Below are 23,207 nucleotides of genomic sequence, written 5' to 3'. Positions count from 1 at the left end.
GAAGATGCAATACACCAGACCCAACAATTCAGAAGAACTGAAGGCCACTATCAGAGCAACATGGGCTCTCATAACACCTGAGCAGTGCCACAGACTGATCCACTCCATGCCACGCTGCATTGCTGCAGTAATCCAGGCCAAAGGAGCCCCAACTAAATATTGAGTGCTGTACATGCTCATACTTTTCATGTTCATACCTTTCAGTTGGCCAACATTTCTAAAAATCCTTTTTTTTGCATTGGTCTTAATTGATATTCTAATTTTCCGAGATACTGAATTTGGGACTTTCATTAGTTGTCAGTTATAATCATCAACATTAAAAGAAATAAACATTTGAAATACATCAGTCTGTGTGTAATGAATGAATCTAATATACAAGTTTCACTTTTTGAATGGAATTACTGAAATAAATCAACTTTGTCATGATATTCTAATTTTATGACCAGCACCTGTATATATTATGGAAACTAGGGACGCTCCAGCTGCTCCAACCCTGACACAGACAGGCAGAGACAAGAGTTCCACCACAGCCCACCTTTATTTACAAAAAGGGAAGTGCGTCTCCCTCGCTCCCCTCAACAGCACAGTACAAAGAGCACCAAATATATAGTCCCTTCTGTCCCGGTCCAGGTGGTTTGTTGTGTGGTGGATGTGGCAAAAGGGGTTTATTTAGTCTTGCATGTTATTCCTTAACCGCCTGTTTCAGCCCACCGCCTCAACATAGCCCAAGCTGTGATGTATCCGACAGTCTCTCCCAGACTTTATATTCTGCCTAGGTTTCTTACACTTTCCTTAATGAACACCCAAAGTCATTTTTTCTGAATTTTTCTGAGTTGCAGGAAATAAAAAAAAAATTGCTAAATAAATAATCTTAATAAGGAGAATGTAAACATCATTGTGTTGCACATTTAGTACTTTTAGTCATTTAACTGGTAAAACACAAATGGACTTAAAGTGCCCAAATTTATAGAAAAGTGAGATGCATAATCGCACTACATATTCTGACATCTAGGAACAAAATGAAAGGAGTTCTAGCTTTGAAAAATTTTTTAAATGATTGCATTTCACTTGTGTAAACAATCACAGGTGATTAAGTTTACGGTTTCTTATATGCATTACAGACACTGTGAAGAGTTTCTCACTGCACTTTCTCTTTAATCATGTTACTTTGTACACTGTACAATGTCCAGATTGTGGTGGACGGCAGGCATGGGCTAGCATCCCTACTGGGATAGTGCATAATTCATTACCTGGCCAGGAAGGAAGGCATGTTACTCCCTGCTTTTGCCAGGAGGTTGGCAGAAGGAGGAAACCTTGGAGTGGATATGCTAGTGTCTTGGCAGGGGTTGACCAAAGTTCCTTTCTTGGCTGGGAGGCCAGTGTAATGGAGGGACAGGGGAACATGATGTATTCCTACCAGTGGCTCCCCCGATGCACCAGATTGTAGCATCTCTGGGGTGGAATTCCCATACAGACACCTGCAGGGCATGCTCTGAGCCAATAGTTCCGGTGTGCACCCTATTGGGTTTTGTGGGGTTTTCGACGGAGGAGCCACTGGGATTAGTAATCCCTACTTTATGAGGCTTCAGTTTGTCCCAGAAGTGCTGCTGGGTCCTAGATAAAAGAAGCTGCTTGACCTCATCCAGATGAGTTGGAGTCACGTGTGGAGGACGGATAAGTCTTGCCTGGGAGGAAAAGAGGAGAATTTGGATTTGTGTTGTCATTTATTAAAGAATCCTTCTCTAATGTAATTTATAGTAATAAACCCTACATTTGTATTTGTGACTTGTGCTTGTGTCTGGGGTGCTGCAATGCCCCCTATCACAAGATAGATAGACTCTTGTTTTTTTATGGGCTGTTTGCAAGTGTCGTATTTGAGTCTTGACAGCTTTTTTTTAAGGAACACTGCATGCATCCCAAGCAGTTCATTCATATTTTACCAACACTCTGTGAAGGAAAAAATTAAAACTAATAAAAATAATGTAAAAAAATTATAATTACAAACATGCATGTAGCATATATAATTTCTGCCTACAGTATATTTGAATATACGTATATATGAGTCTTGATGTTTGGCTAGTTTAACGACCCTTGTACAATGTTTCCTGATGAAAGCTTGTGTTGGTGCAGCATGTACAGCTGTGGCCAGAATCAAAAGAGTTTGTGGTTCTCTGTTAGCAACTATTGAATCCCTTACAAGGTTTTTGTTTTATTTCTTGTCTTCTTAGGAAGTCAACGCTGAGGGCTGCCAAAAACGGGCCTATAAGGCCATTGATGCATTTCATTTGGTGATGTTGGGCTATATAAGAAATTAGTTATTTTTGTTATGGAATGCATAAGCTAAAAACGATGTTTGTATTTTTGATTTAATGTCATGTGTGATGTTTTATTCATCCATCCATCCATCCTCTTCCGCTTATCCGAGATCAGGTCGCAGGGGCAGCAGCTTGAGCAGAGATACCCAGACTTCTCTCTCCCTGGCCACTTCTTCTAGCTCTTCCGGGAGAATCCTGAGGCGTTCCCAGGTCAACCGGGAGACCTAGTCCCTCCAGCGTGTCCTGGGTCTTCCCTGGGGCCTCCTCCCGGTTGGACATGCCCGGAACACCTCACCAGAGAGGCGTCCAGGAGGCATCCTGATCAGATGCCCGAGCCACCTCATCTGACTCCTCTCGATGCGGAGGAGCAGCGGCTCTACTCTGAGCCACTCCTGGATGACTGAGCTTCTCACCCTATCTTTAAGGGAAAGCCCAGACACCCTGCGGAGAAAACACATTTCAGCTGCTTGTATTCGCGATCTCGTTCTTTCGGTCACTACCCATAGCTCATGACCATAGGTGAGGGTAGGAACATAGATCGACTGGTAAATTGAGAGCTTTGCCTTACGGCTCAGCTCCTTTTTCACCACGACAGACCGATGCAGAGCCCACATCACTTCGTACGCCGCACCGATCCGCCTGTCGATCTCGCGCTCCATTCTTCCCTCACTCGTGAACAAGACCCCAAGATACTTGAACTCCTCCACTTGAGGCAAGATCTCGCTTCCAACCCTGAGATGGCACTCCACCCTTTTCTGGCTGAGAACCATGGTCTCAGATTTGGAGGTGCTGATTCCCATCCCAGCCTCTTCACACTCAGCTGCGAACCGATTTAGAGAGAGCTGAAGATCACGGCCTGATGAAGCAAACAGGACAACATCATCTGCAAAAAGCAGTGACCCAATCCTGAGTCCACCAAACCAGACCCCCTCAACACCCTGGCTGCCCCTAGAAGTTCTGTCCAAAAAATGTTATGAACAGAATCAATGACAAAGGGCAGCCCTGGCGGAGTCCAGCTCTCACTGGAAACGGGTTTGACTTACTGCCGGCAATGCTGACCAAGCTTTGACACCGGTTGTACAGGGACCGAACAGCCCTTATCAGGGGGTCCGGTACCCCATACTCCCGGAGCACCCACCACAGGATTCCCTGAGGGACACGGTCGAACGCCTTTTCCAAGTCCACAAAACACATGCAGACTGGTTGGGCGAACTCCCATGCACCCTCCAGGACTCTGCTAAGGGTGTAGAGCTGGTCCACTGTTCCGCGACCAGGACGAAAACCACACTGTTCCTCCTGAATCCGAGGTTCGACTATCCGACGGACCCTTCTCTCCAGAACCCCCGAATAGACTTTTCCAGGGTGGCTGAGGAGTGTGATCCCTCTGTAGTTGGAACACACCCTCCGGTCCCCCTTCTTAAAGAGGGGAACCACCACCCCAGTCTGCCAATCCAGAGGCACTGTCCCTGATGTCCATGTGATGTTGCAGAGACGTGTCAACCAAGACAGTCCTACAACATCCAGAGCCTTGAGGAACTCCGTGCGTATCTCATCCACCCCTGGGGCCCTGCCACCAAGGAGTTTTTTGACCACCTCAGTCCCAGAGATGGGGGAGCCCACCTCCGAGTCCCCAGGCTGTACTTCCTCATTGGAAGGCATGTTAGTGGGATTGAGGAGGTCTTCGAAGTACTCCCCCCACCGACCCACAACGTCCCGAGTCGAGGTCAGTAACGCACCATCCCCACCATATACAGTGTTGACACACTTTCTGGTGGACGTTGGACCAGAATCTCCTCGAAGCTGTCCGAAAGTCATTCTCCATGGCCTCCCCATACTCCTCCCATGCCCAAGTTTTTGCCTCAGCAACCACCGAAGCCGCATTCCACTTGGCCTGCCGGTACCTATCAGCTGCTTCCACAGTCCCACTGGACAAAAGGGACCGATTGGACTCCTTCAGCTTGACAGCATCTCTCACCGCCGGTGTCCACCAATGGGTTCGGGGATTGCTGCCACGACAGGCACCGACCACCTTAAAGCCACAGCTCTGGTCAGCCACCTCAACAATAGAGGCACGGAACATGGCCCATTCGGACTCAATGTCCCCCACCTCCCTCGGGACGTGGTCGAAGTTCTGCCGGAGGTGGGAGTTGAAGCTACTTCTGACAGGGGGCTCTGCCAGACGTTCCCAGCCAGACCCTCACAATACGTTTGGGCCTACCAGGCCTGACCGGCATCCTCCCCCACCATCGAAGCCAACTCACCACCAGGTGGTGATCAGTTGACAGCTCCGCCCCTGTCTTCACCCGAGTGTCCAAGACATGTGGCCGCAAGTCCCGACGACACGACCACAAAGTCAATCATCGAACTGAGGCCTATGGTGTCCTGGTGCCAAGTGCACATATGTACACCCCTATGCTTGAACATGGTGTTCGTTATGGACCATCCGTGACGACCACAGAAGTCCAATAACAAAACACCACTTGGGTTCAGATTGGGGGGGGCCATTCCTCCGAATCACGCCCTTCCAGGTCTCACTGTCATTGCCCACGTGAGCATTGAAGTCTCCCAGCAGTACGAGGGAGTCCCCAGAAGGTATGCCCTCTAGCACCTTGTCGGTGCATACGCACAAACAACAGTTAGGACCCGTCCCCCCTACCCGAAGGCGGAGGGAGGCTACCCTCTCGTCCACCGGGGTAAACCCCAATGTACAGGCTCCAAGTCGGGGGGCAATAAGTGTGCCCACACCTGCTCGGCGCCTCTCACCGGGGGCAACTCCAGAGTGGTACAGAGTCCAGCCCCTCTCAAGGAGATTGGTTCCAGAGTCTAAGCTGTGCGTCGAGGTGAGCCCGACTATATCTAGCCGGAACATCTCAACCTTGTGCACAAGCTCAGGCTCCTTCCCCTTCAGAGAGATGGCATTCTACGTCCCAAGAGCCAGCTTCTGTAGCCGAGGATCGGACCGCCAAGGTCCCCGCCTTCGGCCACCACCCAACTCACACTGCACCCGACCTCCTTGGCCCCTCCCATAGGTGGTGAGCCCATGGGAAGGGGGGCCCACGTTGCCTCTTCGGGCTATGCCCGGCCGAGCTGCATGGGTGCAAGCTCAGCCACCAGGCGCTCTCCATCGAGCCCCACCTCCAGGCCTGGCTCCAGAGGGTGGCCCCGGTGACCCGCGTCCAGGCGAGGGAAAACGCCGTCCAAATTTTTTATTCATCATAGGAGGTTATGATGATGTTTTATGATTATTTTAAACCAGTGCTTCCCAAACTGGGGACCCACTGTGGCTGCAGGTTTTTGTTCCTACCAGGTTCTGTTTTTAATTGGACTCCTGGGCTAATTAAGTGAATTGTATTTCCCAAGTTCTGTGTTTTGGGAACAATATAATAATTAGAAATTGAGTTTGGTTAAAAAAAATTAATAAATAAAAATGTATGAGAATAATGTGTTTTTTTAAACAATATTTTCATTTCACATTTCCAGATGTTCTCATTGTTTAATTCATTATTTACTAATTAGTGGGTCTGACGCTAAAGTAGTTGCAGCCTTTGATTATTTAGTTTTGTTTGCCTGGATGCCTGCTAAGCTTATTTTAAATTGTCATTAATAAGATACAATGAAGGGGGAAATTTGAACAGAGGCCAAAATACAGTGAAATCAACAAAAGAGTTAAGCATCTAAATCTATACCAAAATCAGAGATATTTCTAAATGTGTTATAAAAATCATGCTGCTGTGCTTTTCTGAATGTAGAATAAGAGAAAACAATACCAGCTAATTAAATGAGATCAGTCTTATCAGGTGTTGTCACTGATTATGAATCTTTTTGGATCAAAAACCTGCAGCCACAGTGGTTCCATAGGACCGAGTTTGAGAACCCCTGTTTTAAAATGTGAATTTCCCATTGGGATTAATAAAGTATCTATCTATCTATCTATCTATCTAAAACATTTATATAACATTAACTTAATGGAAATCTACTGATGTAAAACTTTATTCCAAGAAATGAGTACTTGTCTGTGAAAGCTTTAATATGTTAAACTTTTTCTATTGTGTAATTGTGTCCATCTATCCATCCAGTCATCTTTTTAAATTAGCATAATCTATTTATAATGTTTAGATGGGTTAGCACCAGTCTATCACAGGGCACATTCAAGCATACATGTACTCGCATTTGTCCAGAGTACATTGAGAAGCATACACAGCAATACTTTGGAAGCTTCCTAGAGTCAGAGAATTGGTTTAGAATGTGAACCAAGTTTCTTGGAGTTGTAAGACCGAAAGGTTATCCACTGTGTTATCACAGCTGTTATAATGTCAGAAATAGAAAACATCTTAAGCAGGACTTACATTTTAGAGTGGAATTGAAGGTATCGTGCCTACTATTTAAAAATCCAGCATGGAGTAAGTTAAAGTGTGAAAATCTTGCTCTGTTTTCAATTATATAAAAAAGACTTTCATTGTGTCAATTTTATTCCTTTATGGAATTACTTGAGAAATAATACATAACTCTAGAATGTTTTGAAAGCACAATAATGTAACTTTCATCAACTGTCAATCAACCTTTGTTGTAATTGTTTTATGCTTGTGGTGTCACATATTTAAGTAAATTGAAAAGATAAGATTATCACTTTAACTCTTTAAGGGCTGAATGTTTTTTTTCCAAAACATAGTTTTCTGAAAAGCACAAAAAGCATTGTAAGTGGTGGTCTTCCCAGACACAAACCTGTTCAGCACAATGATCAGCTGATGCTGGTACCTCACTTTTCATTTTCGATCACGATCTCCAGATCACTTGCATCAAAATCAGAGTCCAACAAGTCAGAGACCAATTCATCAGTAATATGCAGAATGTTGCCCATGGAGTATTTTGCTTTGTGCACTTGCTTCAATCTCTTGGCAGATGTCAGTTCCGTTTTTGCTGCTGTTTGCTCTTCACTACTCATGCGAGTGCAGGGAATCTTAGCCAAAACCAACAAAGCTAACGTTCTTTTTAGCAAAAAGTCGAACCAAAAAGTAACGGTGGGTTTTGTCACTGTTTACAGTTGATTACAGCCCTAACCCCTCCTTTTTGACAAAATATCCGCCCTGAAAGAGTTAATGAAGCACCATATGTAGCCTGAAAAAAAGCTTTGTATTCATCTTCGATTGTTATGAGTGGATTCAGTTGTTGGTCTAATTCTCCATCCATGTTCTAAGGAGCTTTTGTTGGAGATTGGGCCTATACCTGTTGCTCTGGATACAAGATTCATTCTCACCTTAGGTGGAGCACCACCCTCGCACACATCCATTCATAACAGTGACAAAATAACCAGCTCCATATGTTCATTCCAAAATAAAATTTATTTAGTTAGTGTTTGAACATTTCCACATTGGTCAGATATACATGTAGCTTAGCTCACAATTGCTTCAAAGCACAAGAAAAATCTTCCCATTGATATGACATGTAATATGCAACTGGAAATGCATAATTGCAGATTGGCACAGTTAGCTGGCTAAATTAAAGAAAACATATTTAACTGCTGAAAACAAATTTCTGTAATGTCATGGGTAATGTTTATGGGTATAACAACTAAAATGCACCCAATATCATGCAAGTACATACCACACATAATTGAACGGTAGAGGAGTAAGTGAGATGGTGTCTCCAGCTTGGAGTAATTACTGCACTTTACAGGCCAGTTCAATAACTAATTCTGGAATAGTACCCAGGTATGAGCAACAACAAAGTGTGTTCACTTACGTGAGGTAGCTTGAAGACAAGCGAACAAAGATGATTTTACAGGAATTCTGAATTATCCGTAAATCAACATGTTTGACTTCACAAAAGTAGTTTTAAAGTTGATACAAATCTACAAAAGGAAAAAGTGATTTGGAAAATTAAAGCATCAGGTGTTTGTGACATTTGAAAGTTGAATTAATTTAACTTGCCTGTGAAATATTGCACTTCATAAGTATTAGTAACCAGGTAATATTTTCTCCATAGTCTGATGCAAACATAAATCCTACAACAGAAATCCTACAAACCTGGTTTGAAGAGGGTATTTTTGTAAAAGAGTTTCTTTAAACAGAAATACCCTGAATTATCTTGGTATTCAGTAATTTATGAGACAGTGATATAGTAATGCTTGAATATATATTTTTAGGATTGATTTTAAGCATTATTTATTTTTAATTTATTGGAGACAAATGTCGGTGAGTAAATATTTTACTTGAGCATATCAAGATAATTAGACAGTCCATGATTATTCATAAAATTTATGCTGAAAATCATTTTTTGTTACTTTGGAATTCCCCCACTCTCTCACACATGAAATTCAAGCTTGGTGAAAATATATCAAACATTGCTTATTGTATCAGTTTTAATAGTAAAGCTTGTCTTGCATATTTACCCAATCACTTCACCTCTTGTGCTGTTTATTGGATATATTACTTTACATTTGTATTCTGACCAATCTGTACTTTTATTTCATTGTGTATGTTTTAATACAGTAATCCCTCCTCCATCGCGGGGGTTGCGTTCCAGAGCCACCCGCGAAATAAGAAAATCCGCGAAGTAGAAACCATATGTTTATATGGTTATTTTTATATTGTCATGCTTGGGTCACAGATTTGCGCAGAAACACAGGAGGTTGTAGAGAGACAGGAACGTTATTCAAACACTGCAAACAAACATTTGTTTCTTTTTCAAAAGTTTAAACTGTGGTCCATGACAAGACAGAGATGACAGTTCTGTCTCACAATTAAAAGAATACAAACACATCTTCCTCCTCAAAGGAGTGCGCGTCAGGAGCACAGACTGTCAGAAAGAGCGAGGAAAGCAAACAAATCAATAGGGCTATTTGGCTTTTAAGTATGCGAAGCACCGCCGGTACAAAGCTGTTGAAGGTGGCAGCTCACACCCCCTCCGTCAGGAGCAGAGAGAGAGAGAGACAGAGAAAAACAAACAGTCAAAAATCCATACGTGCCCTTCGAGCTTTTAAGTATGCGAAGCACCGTGCAGCATGTCGCTTCACGAAGCAGCTGCACAGAAGGTAGCAACGTGAAGATAATCTTTCAGCATTTTTAGACGAGCGTCCGTATCATCTAGGTGTGCGAACAGCCTCCCTGCTCACACCCCCTATGTCAGGATCAGAGAAAGTCCGCGCAAGAGAGAGAGAGAGAGAGAGAGAGAGAGAAAAGTAAGTTGGGTAGCTTCTCAGCCATCTGCCAATAGCGTCCCTTGTATGAAATCAACTGGGCAAACCAACTGAGGAAGCATGTACCAGAAATTAAAAGACCCATTGTCCTCAGAAATCCGCGAACCAGCAAAAAATCCGCGATATATATTTAAATATGCTTACATATAAAATCCGCGATAGAGTGAAGCCACGAAAGGCGAAGCGCGATATAGCGAGGGATCACTGTATACCTTTTTTGTTGCATTTTACATTGGATAAATTAATTTAAAATTGTGTTAAAAGTGAAGAAAATAATACCACTTGTTCAGTCTTTACTACAAATGTCTGTGCTGTGTTGCAAAACACCAGTGCTAGCTCTAATCATGCCAGGTCTTAAAGCACAATAGGGCATTCAGAGCCTTGGAGTGGAATGCAGTATTATGGGAGTGCATCAGTAGCTAAGTATACTTGGCTTAAATGCCACATGATTCATGGCACATTTTAAATAGCTAATAGATTTCCCAAAATCAAAATCATTAAATGAATTAACCCTTATCACACATTTCCTACAATCATTCCTAATGTAAATCAAGTTGGAGAGATTTGTCCATTTAAGGAAGTGATTAGTTACTGAACTGCTTTGGAGCTAGTCAACAGGTCAGGGATGCAGTTGTGTCAGAGCCTACTAGATAGAATTAAAACTGATGTCCCTATAGCCAAAGAAGGGCTGAACCAGACGTAAATTTGGGCTAGCCTGAAAATGATTCCAGTACAGGGTTTAAAGTTGCCTCATGCAAAAGTAGTATTTTCTTTTGCAGCTGAGAAAAGATTTTAAAGATTGGAGGTGAGAGAGATTTTTTGATACTTGGGAATTTGGGTGGGCCATCTCATCTGACAACAGTGTTCAAGCCTCTGCAGGTAGACTCGGTAGATAGCAGATACCTTTATGTAACTTTTTTTCCCTTGTACTTTGTCTTCTCTTTTTTGAATCTCACCCTTGTGTGTTTATTACAAAACCACCAATTTCAGATGAAACCAAATAAAATTTGTTGTAATTTGGTACATTTATCCTTCACAGAAATCTGGGGTACCTCAATGAAAATTGAACTTTCCCAACAAGCATAATATGTCTTTTTTTAAATTCAAAAACTCCTACTTAAAATACAGGCAAATTTTTGAAATCATCTGTTAGAACAGATAAACATTTTATGCAACTTCAACTGCTGATTCATTTACTCATTCAGTTTTACATTCAGAGTGGTTATTTTAAACTTTTATACTTTTCATTAAACATATCCTCATGGCAAACAAATCTGCAATAAAAGTTATTAAGGTGGGAACTTGTCAGCTTGCAGTTTGTACATGTGCGGGTGGACATCAACATAGATTTTAACTCTCCATCAAGTACTTATTTAAAAATTGTTGAAGCAATTCAAACTACATTTAACCATAGACCCTCTACACTTACAACATAAAACAAATCGTAATTTTTACATCACTTGAGTTTGAATTTGTCTATGAAAGTTATTTCAGCCATCACATCATTGAGAGCTTTATGTAATCTCAACATGTAAAATTGGTTTCACTTTTTTTAAAAAAAAAACGAAGTGCCTGTTTAACTGAGAAATTTAAGAAGTGATTTCTACCATTCCCGTGTTTTTACTCCAATAATGTGTTTGTTAGATTCATTAGGGCATCATTTGCATAAGCTGAGCTGTGCATGCATAAGAATCTTTAAAAGGGATTTGAAGGGCAGTCTAAGAACCACTGCTGCAGGCATTGAATGTTCTGATTCTGAAGAGAATAAGATTAATGCAAACTTTTGTTTCTAATTGTCCCCTAATTTAACATTATTGTCCTTGTATGCCCTAAGACAGCACAGAGGAAAGTATGTTTAATGCAGTGGATTTCTTTTTAAAATGGTTAATAGTCCCATCCAGAATATTAACAGATTGTGTATTTAAGTAGTTTGTTATGCTCACAGTTTTTTAAGTAAACAGATAAAAGTTTGCACAAAATGTTTATCATAGTAATGGTAGTAGTAAAGTATAAACTTCTCTTTGGATATTTATTGGTGACTTAAAAAGGCTTCAAGATTCACATTAATTTTTTTTTTGTACATTTTTTTTGAGCTGTTTAAGATTAACCTGAATATTTTTTTATGCTTGGGGTATATAATCATACAAAAATGGGCTGGATTAATAAATATTAAGCAATTTATGCCCCTGTAATATTTTTTTTTTTTTTGCTCACAATGGTAGTTGGGTATATATTCTCTATTTTTTGTAATTTGTTTTATTGCAAGTGTGTTGTTCAGTTGCTATTATTTCAGCAAATAAAAAAAAGTGTTTGTGTATATATTTTTTTAAATAACCATGAAAGTATCCTTATATGGTTCTACTTTACCTGTGTAATTCAGTCCATTTGCCATCCTTCAGGTATGTTGTCTTTTGTTACTTAAGGAACTGTAGTTGTGATTTGCACTTTAAACTTATTTATGCGATATGTAATGGTTCATCTGTTCTTGTCTCAATGTGCATCTTAGCTTAACTTCCAAGGGGTTCATTTGTTTTCTTTTAAAGTCTCATACTTTTTTTGTTTTTTTGTCCTTTTTCCAGTATTTGTGAGTTTGTCACGAGACCATCTTCCATTTTTGTTGTCCATGCTTAGTGAAGTTACAACACCTTAAAATGAAAGGGGCATCAACATTGGGTAAAATATGATGTTTCCCTACATGCAGAAGACCTTAAATGACAACATTAAGTTTAAAATCTTGTCATTAAAATTTTTCCAATTTATTGGTGCTGCTTGGTTTCATATTTTAAAGGACACAGGTAGTCTCATCATCTGAGTATTTTCTTTTTCACCCAAGAGGAAAATTGGTAAAATGTATTTTAATAAGTCACTTCTTTGAAGATGTCAATTTATGTTACTGTATAGAGTTAGCTGCTGCAGCCTGTACTCTAATTGGAAAATTGTTTTTGAGTTTCAAGCTCAATGCCCACACTTGTATTAAATCCATCCATCCATTTTCCAACCCGCTGAATCCGAACACAGGGTCACGGGGGTCTGCTGGAGCCAATCCCAGCCAACACAGGGCACAAGGCAGGGAACCAATCCTGGGCAGGGTGCCAACCCACCGCAGACTTGTATTAAATATATCGGCCAAAACATTGTGTGCATCAAATAATAGGAATTTTACTATTATCTAATTGTTTGTTACTAGTCATTCAACCAAGTGTTTTGACATTGCAGTGTAGTCAAGCTAAGAAATTAGGAGAATCTTTTCATTGCTTTTTTTTTTTTTTTTTTTTTTGCAGGGGCCGATCTGTGCAAACTGATCAGATGACTGTATTATAGGATCCAGCAAATGCATTCCCTTTTCCAGCACTGCTGCTAAAAATATATGTAAGAGGCATGCAAAAGTTTTATCCTAATTAATTCAGTCTTCTCTCAGACATAACACCAGTGAGGTTTCTATTATAACAGCTACAGGTATGTTGGTTATGTGAAACCTTTCATTTTGTTTCGTTTTAGTGTTGTATGTTAAACTGTATTCTTTGAATATGAGTTTATTAGAGTACATTTATTTTTCCTTTCATTTTTAATTAATATTCCACCCAAAATAGATATTCTTATTTCATTAGTTATTTACACCATGTTGTTTGTAGTGATGGTAAAAAAAAATGAATCACATCATGTTTATATGAAGAGTGAGATCACATAATTCTTAATACAGTGGGTTTCAATGGAGAGACAGCTTGAACCACAGTCGGCAATATCAAAACATTAATGAAAAAAAATCACAAATTACTTATGTTGCAGAATTCATATGTCAGGTATCCAGTTTTGTGCTTACAATGAACTAAACCTGTTTGCTAAACTAATAAGTAAACCACTTCTGGAATATGCTTCCATGCAGGAACCTGTTTCTGCTGACTGCTTTGTTCTGGTGAAAAATAAGTTAGATATCTAGCTTTTTGAACTGAAAACAATGCAGGTTTATTCATAACAAGGGAATATTTTTTTCATTATAATACAGTATATCTAGAGAGGAAGAGAGAGATGCTAATTATCTAGAAAGAGTCATGTTCATAGAATCATCTGTCTAGTAGAAGTATGAACAGGAATAGAATATGAACATAAAGAAATTTACACAGTTAATTGATACAGTGTTTATAGCCTTTTTGTTAGCTTAAACGAGTCTGGCCATTTTCCTCTACTCCCTACAGGAATTAGTTTTCCAGCAACATGCCAGATCGTAAATTATGGATCTTTTAGATTCATAAAAATATTCACTACCCATTGGGTACTACCCCAATTTTAATAAAGCAGCAACAACATTAAAAAGCAACAATACAGTTTTTTTTTTGGAAACATTTTGCCCAACTGTGTAAACCGGTCATCAACGGTCTGTTTATTGTCTGTCACCATGAGCATAATGTGACTGTGGTTCACTAAGATAAAACTTACCAAACACAGAGGGCAAAGTCACCAGAGTGTTATGAAAATTTTTATTGCCTTGCCTCATTTATTTATATTCAGCCACTCAATAGCGTGTGTTTTAAAAAAAAGAAAAACAAATTACAAACACTGTCTATCATGAGGATATGGCAGTATTCTCATCTTCATCTAATCTGAATTTTATTGTTGATCTGACATGTTGTTCTTTTCCTTATTTATGATTTTTCACTCTATTTAGTTTAGTTTCATTGCTGTGAAGAAGGAAGGACTTTAAAGTTTACTAATTTGTTTCTAAATGTATTTAAAATATTGCAGTTTTTGTTTTCATTTTTCATTTCAGTAGGTGGATTGGCGATTCTAAATTGGCCCTAGTGTGTGCTTGGTGTGTGGATGTGTTTGTGTGTGTCCTGCGGTGGGTTGACACCCTGCCCAGGATTGGTTCCTGCCTTGTGCCCTGTGTTGGCTGGGATTGGCTCCAGCAGACCCCCGTGACCCTGTGTTCGGATTCAGCGGGTTGGAAAATGGATGGATGGATTTCAGTTGTTGCACTAGTTAATATATTTTTCCATAGCTAAAGGAAACAATTGAAGTGTGCTCATTTCATTGAGGTGTTTTCATTGTTTTTATAATATAGAGGTTATGCACAAATCAATTTTTCACTTTGTTCATTGTTTTTTTAAATAAACCAGTCTAAAGTTAACACCTGGTCCAAAGTTTCAGGCAGAATTTTTCTTGCTTTAACCCTGGAATCTATCATTATTGAGATGTTTTCACTCTCAGAACTATTGCATATATTTGTTTTTAATATTTATTGCACCATTCTCCAAGTTTAGACGGAAGGATGTTAAATCCCAGTATGGGAGCTGTTTCTGAGATGATAGAATTGTCACTTTTGGCAACCACACCTTGGCCACGTCACTATGATCACCCATCTTGCCCCTTCAAATGTTTTGGCTGGGTTTGAGTTGTTGCTGCATGATTAGCTGCTTAAAGGAGCAGGCCACTTGTCTAAATGAGAAAGTGTACTTTAGAAAGTGGACCGAGTGTATAATTGTTATTCATGTTTTCTGTACCAACGAGTTGCATCTGCCAAATTTGTTTGCTCTTCTATAAAGTTCTTATAAATTAAACTTGGTTTGTTGGCCTAAATAAATCACATCAGCCCAGTTGAGACATGTATTTTATATATATATATTTTTTATATGTAGCATTTCTGTAATAAATCATGGTACTTTTTTTAAAAGCTACACCACATTTTGTCCCAATACTGACAACATGATGTATGATGACAACATAATAGAATGTTCAGTTTATAGTGGTTTGTTGCCAAGCAATAACATACAAAAATGACTTTAAAATAGTGCATGTGGTGCCAGAATAGGCTGCAGCTTCTCAAAACACTAAAATGGTATTAGGAAGATTCAGTGAAAGAATGGATATCCATTTTTTCCCCCAAGATTAAGTTCAAACATTTACTGTAATGTAATTATTGCACCAAATTAAAAGGGAAATGAAAAACTTTCTTGTGTGCCAACCCTTAGACCATCACATTCATCCATTAACTTTACAGTTCTATTATCATGTAAAAGTGAACAATAAAAAAAATAAATCTTACAATATGTGACAGCATCAAATACAGCAATTAACAAGCAATATAATGACTAGCAAAATATGCAGCAGACAATGATGGAGCTTTGACGGTATTACTATTGCATACTGAGCAGTCTTCAGACCTTAGAATTAAAGTTGATTTGCTTACAAAACAGAAAGAAAGAGGGGGAAAAAAAGCCAATGCAATATGACCATGTTATCCTAATACAGCTTCCCTTCCTGAGTTAATGTGTGGTGTAAATACCATTGAAAGGTGAAACTTTTATGCTTGTTTTCACTTATCTTTTTAGTGCTTTCCGATTCTGTGTGGAGCAGTTGCATCCTGTGAGGATGGATCCCATAGCACTCCTGTAAATATTAATGAGGAGTGTGAATGACATTCAGGTCCCCTCCTCAGACACCTAAATCCTGCATCGCACTACATGACTTTATTAGTGATTTTCAGTTGTAGACTTAATTTACTTAATCTTTGCACACTGCTTTTTTTTGGTGCACCCTCATGATCACCAGCTGTGTAGTTTGCCTACTCCCGCAATATGTCTAAAGAAGATGCACCCTTGATTGATGTCAGACTGAAGGGTGTCCAAATTGTCAAGAATAATTTCCTTAATGTGACCTAGTACTGGTCTCTCAAAGCACTTTGTTACAATAGGAGCAAGTGCTACTGTGTCATAATCATTAAGGCATCTCTTTTCTTTGCCAATGGAATACTGGTGATGTTCTTGAAACAGGTGGGAACTACTGAATCTCTTAAAGAGAGATTAAAAATGTCTGTGATGACAGCTGATAACTGGTAGCTTCGTGTTCTTAAAACGTGACCTGAAATTTCATCCGGGCCAGCTGCCTTGCAGATGGCACAAAGATTTCTAATTCAATATACACATCAGTTTGTTTGAACATAGATAAGTTAAATTAGGCTGTAAATTGAACCTGCCACCTTGTATTTTAGTGTTCACGTCTCTGTCAGTAGGCCACAAAATCTACCTTCTAGCATTTATTTTCTAGATATTGTACCAAAAAATAAATCTGATCTTAAAGTGACATCTAGTGGTAACGGTAAGCTTGTCAGAGAATCCTGTTGGGCTGATGCAATATTTGCAGAATTTTTTAAGCATTCTCGTTCACAACTGATTAACTTCTCACACCTTTGTAGTGTATATTCAGTATGCATAGTTAAATTAAAATTCTCATCCAGCATACATTTTTAGTTATTTCTATGACGCATGTGTACAAATGAGATAAGATAATGGCTGTACAAAAGCATGAGGAAAAACTCTATTCAGTATGATTTTCAATGTGGTTGTATGAAATATTTTATGATATGTTGTACATTCCAGATAATAGCTGGAAATATATGTGTTACTAATAAATCAGAAAGTACAATCCCAATTTAAAAAAGATAGAAACAGATAAGTGGATTTTCTAGCTTTGGTTTTGTAATTTTGAGATCTTGATAATGATTTTTTTAAACAATAATTTCCTTAGAAAATAAAAATCTTAGTGTTCTGTAAGTAAATGAAGATTGCTACAAATGAATGTTTACTGCTGACATGCATTTGAGTGATTGCTTCCAATGTATTAGTTCATTTTATTATGTAAGAAATCCTAAAATTGTACCGTTATCACAAAACTAATCCCCAGTTCACGTGCCTAGCATAACATTTGCTCATCTTTCAACGTCATACTTTAGTCATTCTTGTCCTAAACAAATATTTGTTACCATAATTGAACAGTGAGGATTTGAACTATAGCAAAAGTGTCTGGTCTTTGTTTTAGGGTGTCATGGTGGTTGAAGAATTTTGTTAGAAATAAGGTTACATTCTGAAAAGTGAATGACATGATTTAATTACTCAAAGGAGTATAATCTTTTTTTATGTATTCTGTTTTAGTCTTAAACCTCAAGAGAAAGAGGTTAAGCAAAAACCTATTGAAATGTGGTGGCAAATTTGTTGACAGGGTCTCTTTTAAAATTAGTCAGTTTGTGTCAGTCTGTTTTCTATAGAGAATACTGTTGTGTTCCAGTTACAACAGGTGTAGAACTGACTTATCAATCTTTTATTGAGACCAGAATATTATACTCAACAAGATTGCCACTCCTGTTCACCTAATTTCTCCAAATAAGAACGGAGATTTATGGGTCCCTAAAGTACCATTGCCAACTAGTGCATTTAATAATTTATTCCATGTGACTGTGGTTCTTCTTGTGAATGAAAACTTTAATAATTGCAAAATCACTTAAGTACCTCTTTGTCTCTTTAATTGTCTATGTAAGTTCTGGGAGGTTATCAACTTCTTCAAATATGTAAACATTAAAAAAAATGTTCAGTTCAACATTAACAACGCTAATGCAATTCACCTCACTCAATCAGCAAAATGAACTACAGTGCAATGCTGAAGTCATATTTCTGTATTATTCCATTACAAAACACCAAATCAATACTGCATAACTAACCATATTGGGTATAGGTATCTGTGCTAAACAGTTGAGAGGATTCTTTAAAAGACAAGGAACTTCACAGAAGGGATGAAAGGTCAATAGTTTGTTCGACCAGCTAGTCTTTTATCAGTTGTTATAGTTCAGAAATGCTGCATTTGATAGTCCTTACTGCTACTCTGTGGAATTCCTCTTTTATGATGATTATTTATTTCTATCTTGGGAAGACAACCCGTGTATGTGCGTGTGTGTGTGTGTGTGTGTGTGTAGACACTGCTTCAAAGTTAGGCACACTTTTGTGATCGCTATTTCTAAATGTGTGGCATCTCCATTGTTAAGCATAAAAATGCCCTTTACAAATATAATAAAAATCAAACATGATGGGGAATGTTCATGATTTGCATCAATGTCAGCGCAAAGCCTTGAAGTATTACATTGAACCTGTGATGTTTTAGAAGATTGCTCAGATATATTAAAGCCTCAGATGTTAAATAGTAGCATTCATGCAGACACTTCTCTTGGCATGGCAGAGTGTTTGATCAGTATTTGATTATGTTTTTCAGGGCAGAGTTTGATAAGAGTTTTGATTCTGTGCCGATTGCTTATTCAGGAACGGACATTTTTCAACATTTTGTCGTTTTTGTTTCTGCTGCTTAAATAGTGCTGCTGGGATCAGTAATTCTGGCAGTATATTTATGGTCTTATAATTGAATTTTTCCAACATAAAAACTTCAAATGTTTATGTTCTGTTTAAACTTTTGTAGCTTAGTTTGAGAGCATTGGTTGCTCCAGTAGCTGAACTGGATTTCATCAAATCTGTTTTTTCTGGAGCAGACAAATACTAATTCCATTCCAAAAACCAGGATTAGTGAGTTATCCACATCTTTGACTTTAAAGACCACATAATGCTGGCGTAGTCTGTATCAGAAACACTGCCTTGGTTATATCTAGATTTTTCTAGAACAAAATTAGCCCAATTTTTATGAATCACAATTTACTTTAGCCAAATTTCACACTAATCCTGCTTTTTTTCAGCATATCTCAGGTTATGTCATGACTCATTTGTTGTTCATTGAATTATTTTTTAATTGTTTAGAATCATCTTTTTTTAATTGCTGATCTCATACTTTGGTGGCGGTAAACACTTTTGCGTTTGTTTGAAATGCCAGTTTATTTTATACTTTAACAGTGATGCATTGACAGTAAAAATTCCCCATTGTTTATTTTAATGAGTTTAAAATAGCCATTTTTAAGAGCATGTTTAGTTTTGCTAATTCAGTACTAATTTTATTTATTTCAGTCTCCAAAACTTTAATAATACGATATATGCAGAAACCCCTGAGTAATTTACAAGCCATGATTTTCAGCTAAGCCAGTTAATCAATTTATCATTCATTTATTTTCCCAAATAATTGATTATCAAAATATTCATTTGGTATAGCCCTTCAATCCAGTATGATTCATCATGTCTCAATGATAGAATGCTGTGATCAACTGAGTGAAATCCATACTAATAAACGAGAATGGTAAACCGGAAGGCACGGACCCAGGTACACGGCGATGGACGCAGGAGACATAGTGTGCAGGCACCTACAGCGTGCGTCTCATAAACCGCAAGCGAATTCTGATCCACCGCGAACGAAGGAGTCATGGCTCAAAAACGAAATAGCTCAACTAACGCCACACAGAAAAGAGGATTCTGCACTGCACCCCAGAGTCAAACGGAAGACACTGCGGGGTCCGCAAAGGTCCACAAAGATAGTACGAAAGGCGCAGGCACCTACAACGCACTTCTGAACTAAACGTCCACACTACACAGCATGGTCCGGGTAATAAGAATAAACGAACTCTCCGTATTAAACGTACGCCATCCTCACACGTCCAAACCATATAGCATATGTGAATCACATTACAGTGATGCATTATTAACAGTACAACCACAGAAAACACTCCGTATTAACAGTAAGTGCAATTATCCATATTACTAACGGTAGACAACGGATAACTAATGGAGTCACGGCTCTGGCTCCAAAAACGAAACTTTTCAACTAACGGACATACAGAAACGAGCCCGCCTGAATACAATTAATGAACACAGGCGCCTACAACGCGCCTCTCAAACAGCAGAGGCAATAGATAAACAGCAAAGAAAGGAACGACAAACAGCCCCTAAACAATTCCGCCAATTAGCTGACAACGCATTCTGTAATGTGTCCACTATTAATGAACATTCATTAGGATTAATGAATATCATTTGCTGTCATTGTCATTCACTTAACTTCCCTGAAGAAACAACTGGCAATACAACTAATGAGTTTACACGTTGTTGTCAAAGGGGTCAGGTTAGACTGCCTTCTTTACATGAATATCCTGAATATCTACGGATGTACCCGAAAGTAAAAACTTTATGGACTGCATTAGATCCTACAATAGTTCATTTGCTTTTGCATCTACCGGGGTAAATATCAGGCCACCAGCTGGCAATGGCCCATACTGCTTTCGCATATGTGGACAAATATTACATCGGATTGGAACAGTGCACCCTGAGCCAAATCACTAACGCAAATATGCACAGATCTACGTGTTAGATCCAGATGACACAATCTATCAACGAATGAACCAATATATCTCATACATTCATCAATGTATTTCGGGTTACCCAACACCGGGGGTTGGCGAGCGAAGCGAGCTGGGGGCAGAGCCCCCTTTTACTTCACAAAAGTCTATTTGTATATTGACTGTAATATCTTCTGTGTTGACTAATACTAGGCTATCATTTGTAACAAACATTAGTGCTGTAACATGTATCTAAACATTCATTAATGCGGCTTCTCAGTACTAGCAATAGCAAAGCCTGTCTGAAAATTTAGAATGAGGGTGGTGATCTAACATAATATTCACAAACGTGACAATTCACTTAGTAGTCCACTACCCTCTTTCTGATCTTTATCTTTTATTATTATTTTTTTTTTAATTTCAAAAGTTTCTGAACAATCATCAAACATCATTTTACTGAAATTAGATTCAAGGGTACAGTTTTAACACAACATCCACAAAACATGCCAATTCATTTAGTAGTCCACTTCCCCTTTTTATGACTTTATCTTACATTTTCTTTTTTTTATTATTTTTCAAAACTTTCTGAACAATCATCAAACATCCTTTTATTAAAATAATTTTTCCAGCATGAAGACATATTTAATAAAAACCTATTTGCAATTATATTCAGCTATAAAAGCAGGTTTATCTGTAATCTGTCTTTATTCACTAGTCATTGAGTGCTTTTCTGTTGATTCTGCATCTGGTGCTTACTGTTTACTTTGTACTGTATTTGCTATTTCTTAATCCATGGCATTATCCATTGATTAACAAAAATAAAGTTTATGGTTACAAAAACCTTAGTTGAATAATTATTTCTTAATCGCCTCTTCAAAAAATATACAATATTAGACATTAAATAGGTATTTCTAAATCTCCACTTCAAACAGTGTGAAAAGTAAGTAACATTTCATTACTATTGGTTCTGTATTTCCTCTAATTCTACATAATGCACTGTTTTTGAGTAAAATGTATTTAACTTAACATTACTTTTATAATTGCTCTTTTGCAAAACTTGCCAGGGTCATTGTCTGAAAATTTGTTTGCTTTATAATGAAACTACATGACTGACTTCATGTTTTCCTTTTCTTGCATAGGATTCATCACTTTCTGCTTCACTCTTCTAAACAACACTGCTCCATGTTCCCAGACTGCCAATAGCATTGGACAAAGGAGGATAACAGCTGGGCAGGTGTCACTCTGTCAAAGATAACTTTACGTAATCAACCATGGAGGAGCTGTGAGTGCAGGAGAAGACAATGATGACTTAATTGACAATCTAAAGGAAGCACAGTATATTCGCACTGAAAAGGTGGAGCAAGCCTTTCGAGCCATTGACAGGGGAGACTACTATTTAGAAGGATACAGGGATAATGCATATAAGGACTTGGCATGGAAACATGGAAATATCCACTTGTCTGCACCGTGCATTTACTCGGAAGTCATGGAAGCACTGAAACTTCAAGGGGGCTTGTCTTTTCTTAACCTTGGAAGTGGAACTGGTTACTTGAGTACGATGGTTGGATTAATTATAGGTAATGTCCAAGCCCTCCCCTTTCTTGGCAAAATTCAGTTATCTGTTAAGTTACTATATAAATTCTGTTTTTGGAAGGAAAACTGCTTAGTAAGTCATATTAATGCCCACTTTAAATGTGGAGTTTAAAATGCCAGTAATACCAGTAAATCTGTCTCACCTTTGGTAAAGCTTAAAGATGGGTATGAGTAACAGTGTATTTAAGCAACTGTTTGCAAACAAAACAAAAAAAAAATACTGTTTGGTACATAAACATATGATTTTAATATAAGAGATAATTGATGAACTGTAAATTAAACAGAGAATACTTTAGGCATTTCTGGATGTGCAGCTTAGTATAATAAGAATGCTTTGGTATTTTAGGACTGTGCTTTATTTTTTAATTATTTTACCATATCTGAAATCAGACTCACAGTTAAGGAGCACTCTACGAGTTGTGGAAAAACTGTCTTGTGGTGCCTTCTCTGCTTGCTCTAAATACCTGTTCAGACTGGTTTATTCAGTCAGCCGTCAGTTCGGATCTAATTTTCAATTCCTCAGACAGTCTGGCATAATGATAAAACGCTTTTGTCTCCAAATTTCAAATTTCTGTGTTTTTATCAAGCTTTTGTAGAGTAGAGGTAGTTTTGCGGGAAGGAGGCTAGCAGTGGTTCTGACAATTGCAAAGAAGCTTACATCTATATTAATGAATGTGTATCATATTAGATTTTACAAAGTACTCTTTTTTTTTTTCGGTTTTAGGCAGTGTAGATAATTGTTTTTTGTACTCATAGGAATAACAAATGAATGAACAATTCAAAATCACTTCTTATTTTGGTGTTAGGTGCCTCCTTACTCACCAGTACAAGAAAATCCACACATATACTGTTTGACTTGTCTTAATGTCTGCTTACACAAGACATCAAACTGTTTTGGGTTCCTGTCAATTTTTTGCCCTCTAGACCTGAAAACCCTTCATTTTTGGCTATTTTTAGATCACATTTTGTGCAAAAAAAAATGCATCCCTATGATAATGAGTAAACCAATAGATGTGTGCTGTAAAATTGTTGAAAAGGACTTGAAGTTGTCCATGACATATTAACATATCCCATTAGG

General features: G+C 38.5%; 1 protein-coding gene across 8 annotated transcripts in view; it reads left to right on the top strand.

Annotated features, from left to right (window-relative positions):
* pcmtd1 (protein-L-isoaspartate (D-aspartate) O-methyltransferase domain containing 1) overlaps positions 1-23,207 on the top strand; it is a 101,803-nt gene that overhangs the window by 57,641 nt on the left and 20,955 nt on the right. For all 8 annotated transcript variants that reach the window (XM_028803513.2, XM_028803506.2, XM_028803507.2 and 5 more), the window contains 2 exons: positions 12,792-12,966; positions 21,676-22,113. In XM_028803513.2, the coding sequence (XP_028659346.2) occupies positions 22,023-22,113 (91 nt within the window). In that variant the 5' untranslated portion in view covers positions 12,792-12,966; positions 21,676-22,022. The remainder of the gene's footprint in view (positions 1-12,791; positions 12,967-21,675; positions 22,114-23,207) is intronic.

This window comes from Erpetoichthys calabaricus, chromosome 6, assembly GCF_900747795.2.
Source record: "Erpetoichthys calabaricus chromosome 6, fErpCal1.3, whole genome shotgun sequence".
NCBI lineage: Eukaryota > Metazoa > Chordata > Cladistia > Polypteriformes > Polypteridae > Erpetoichthys > Erpetoichthys calabaricus.
This window is presented reverse-complemented; position numbering and strand designations above follow the sequence as displayed.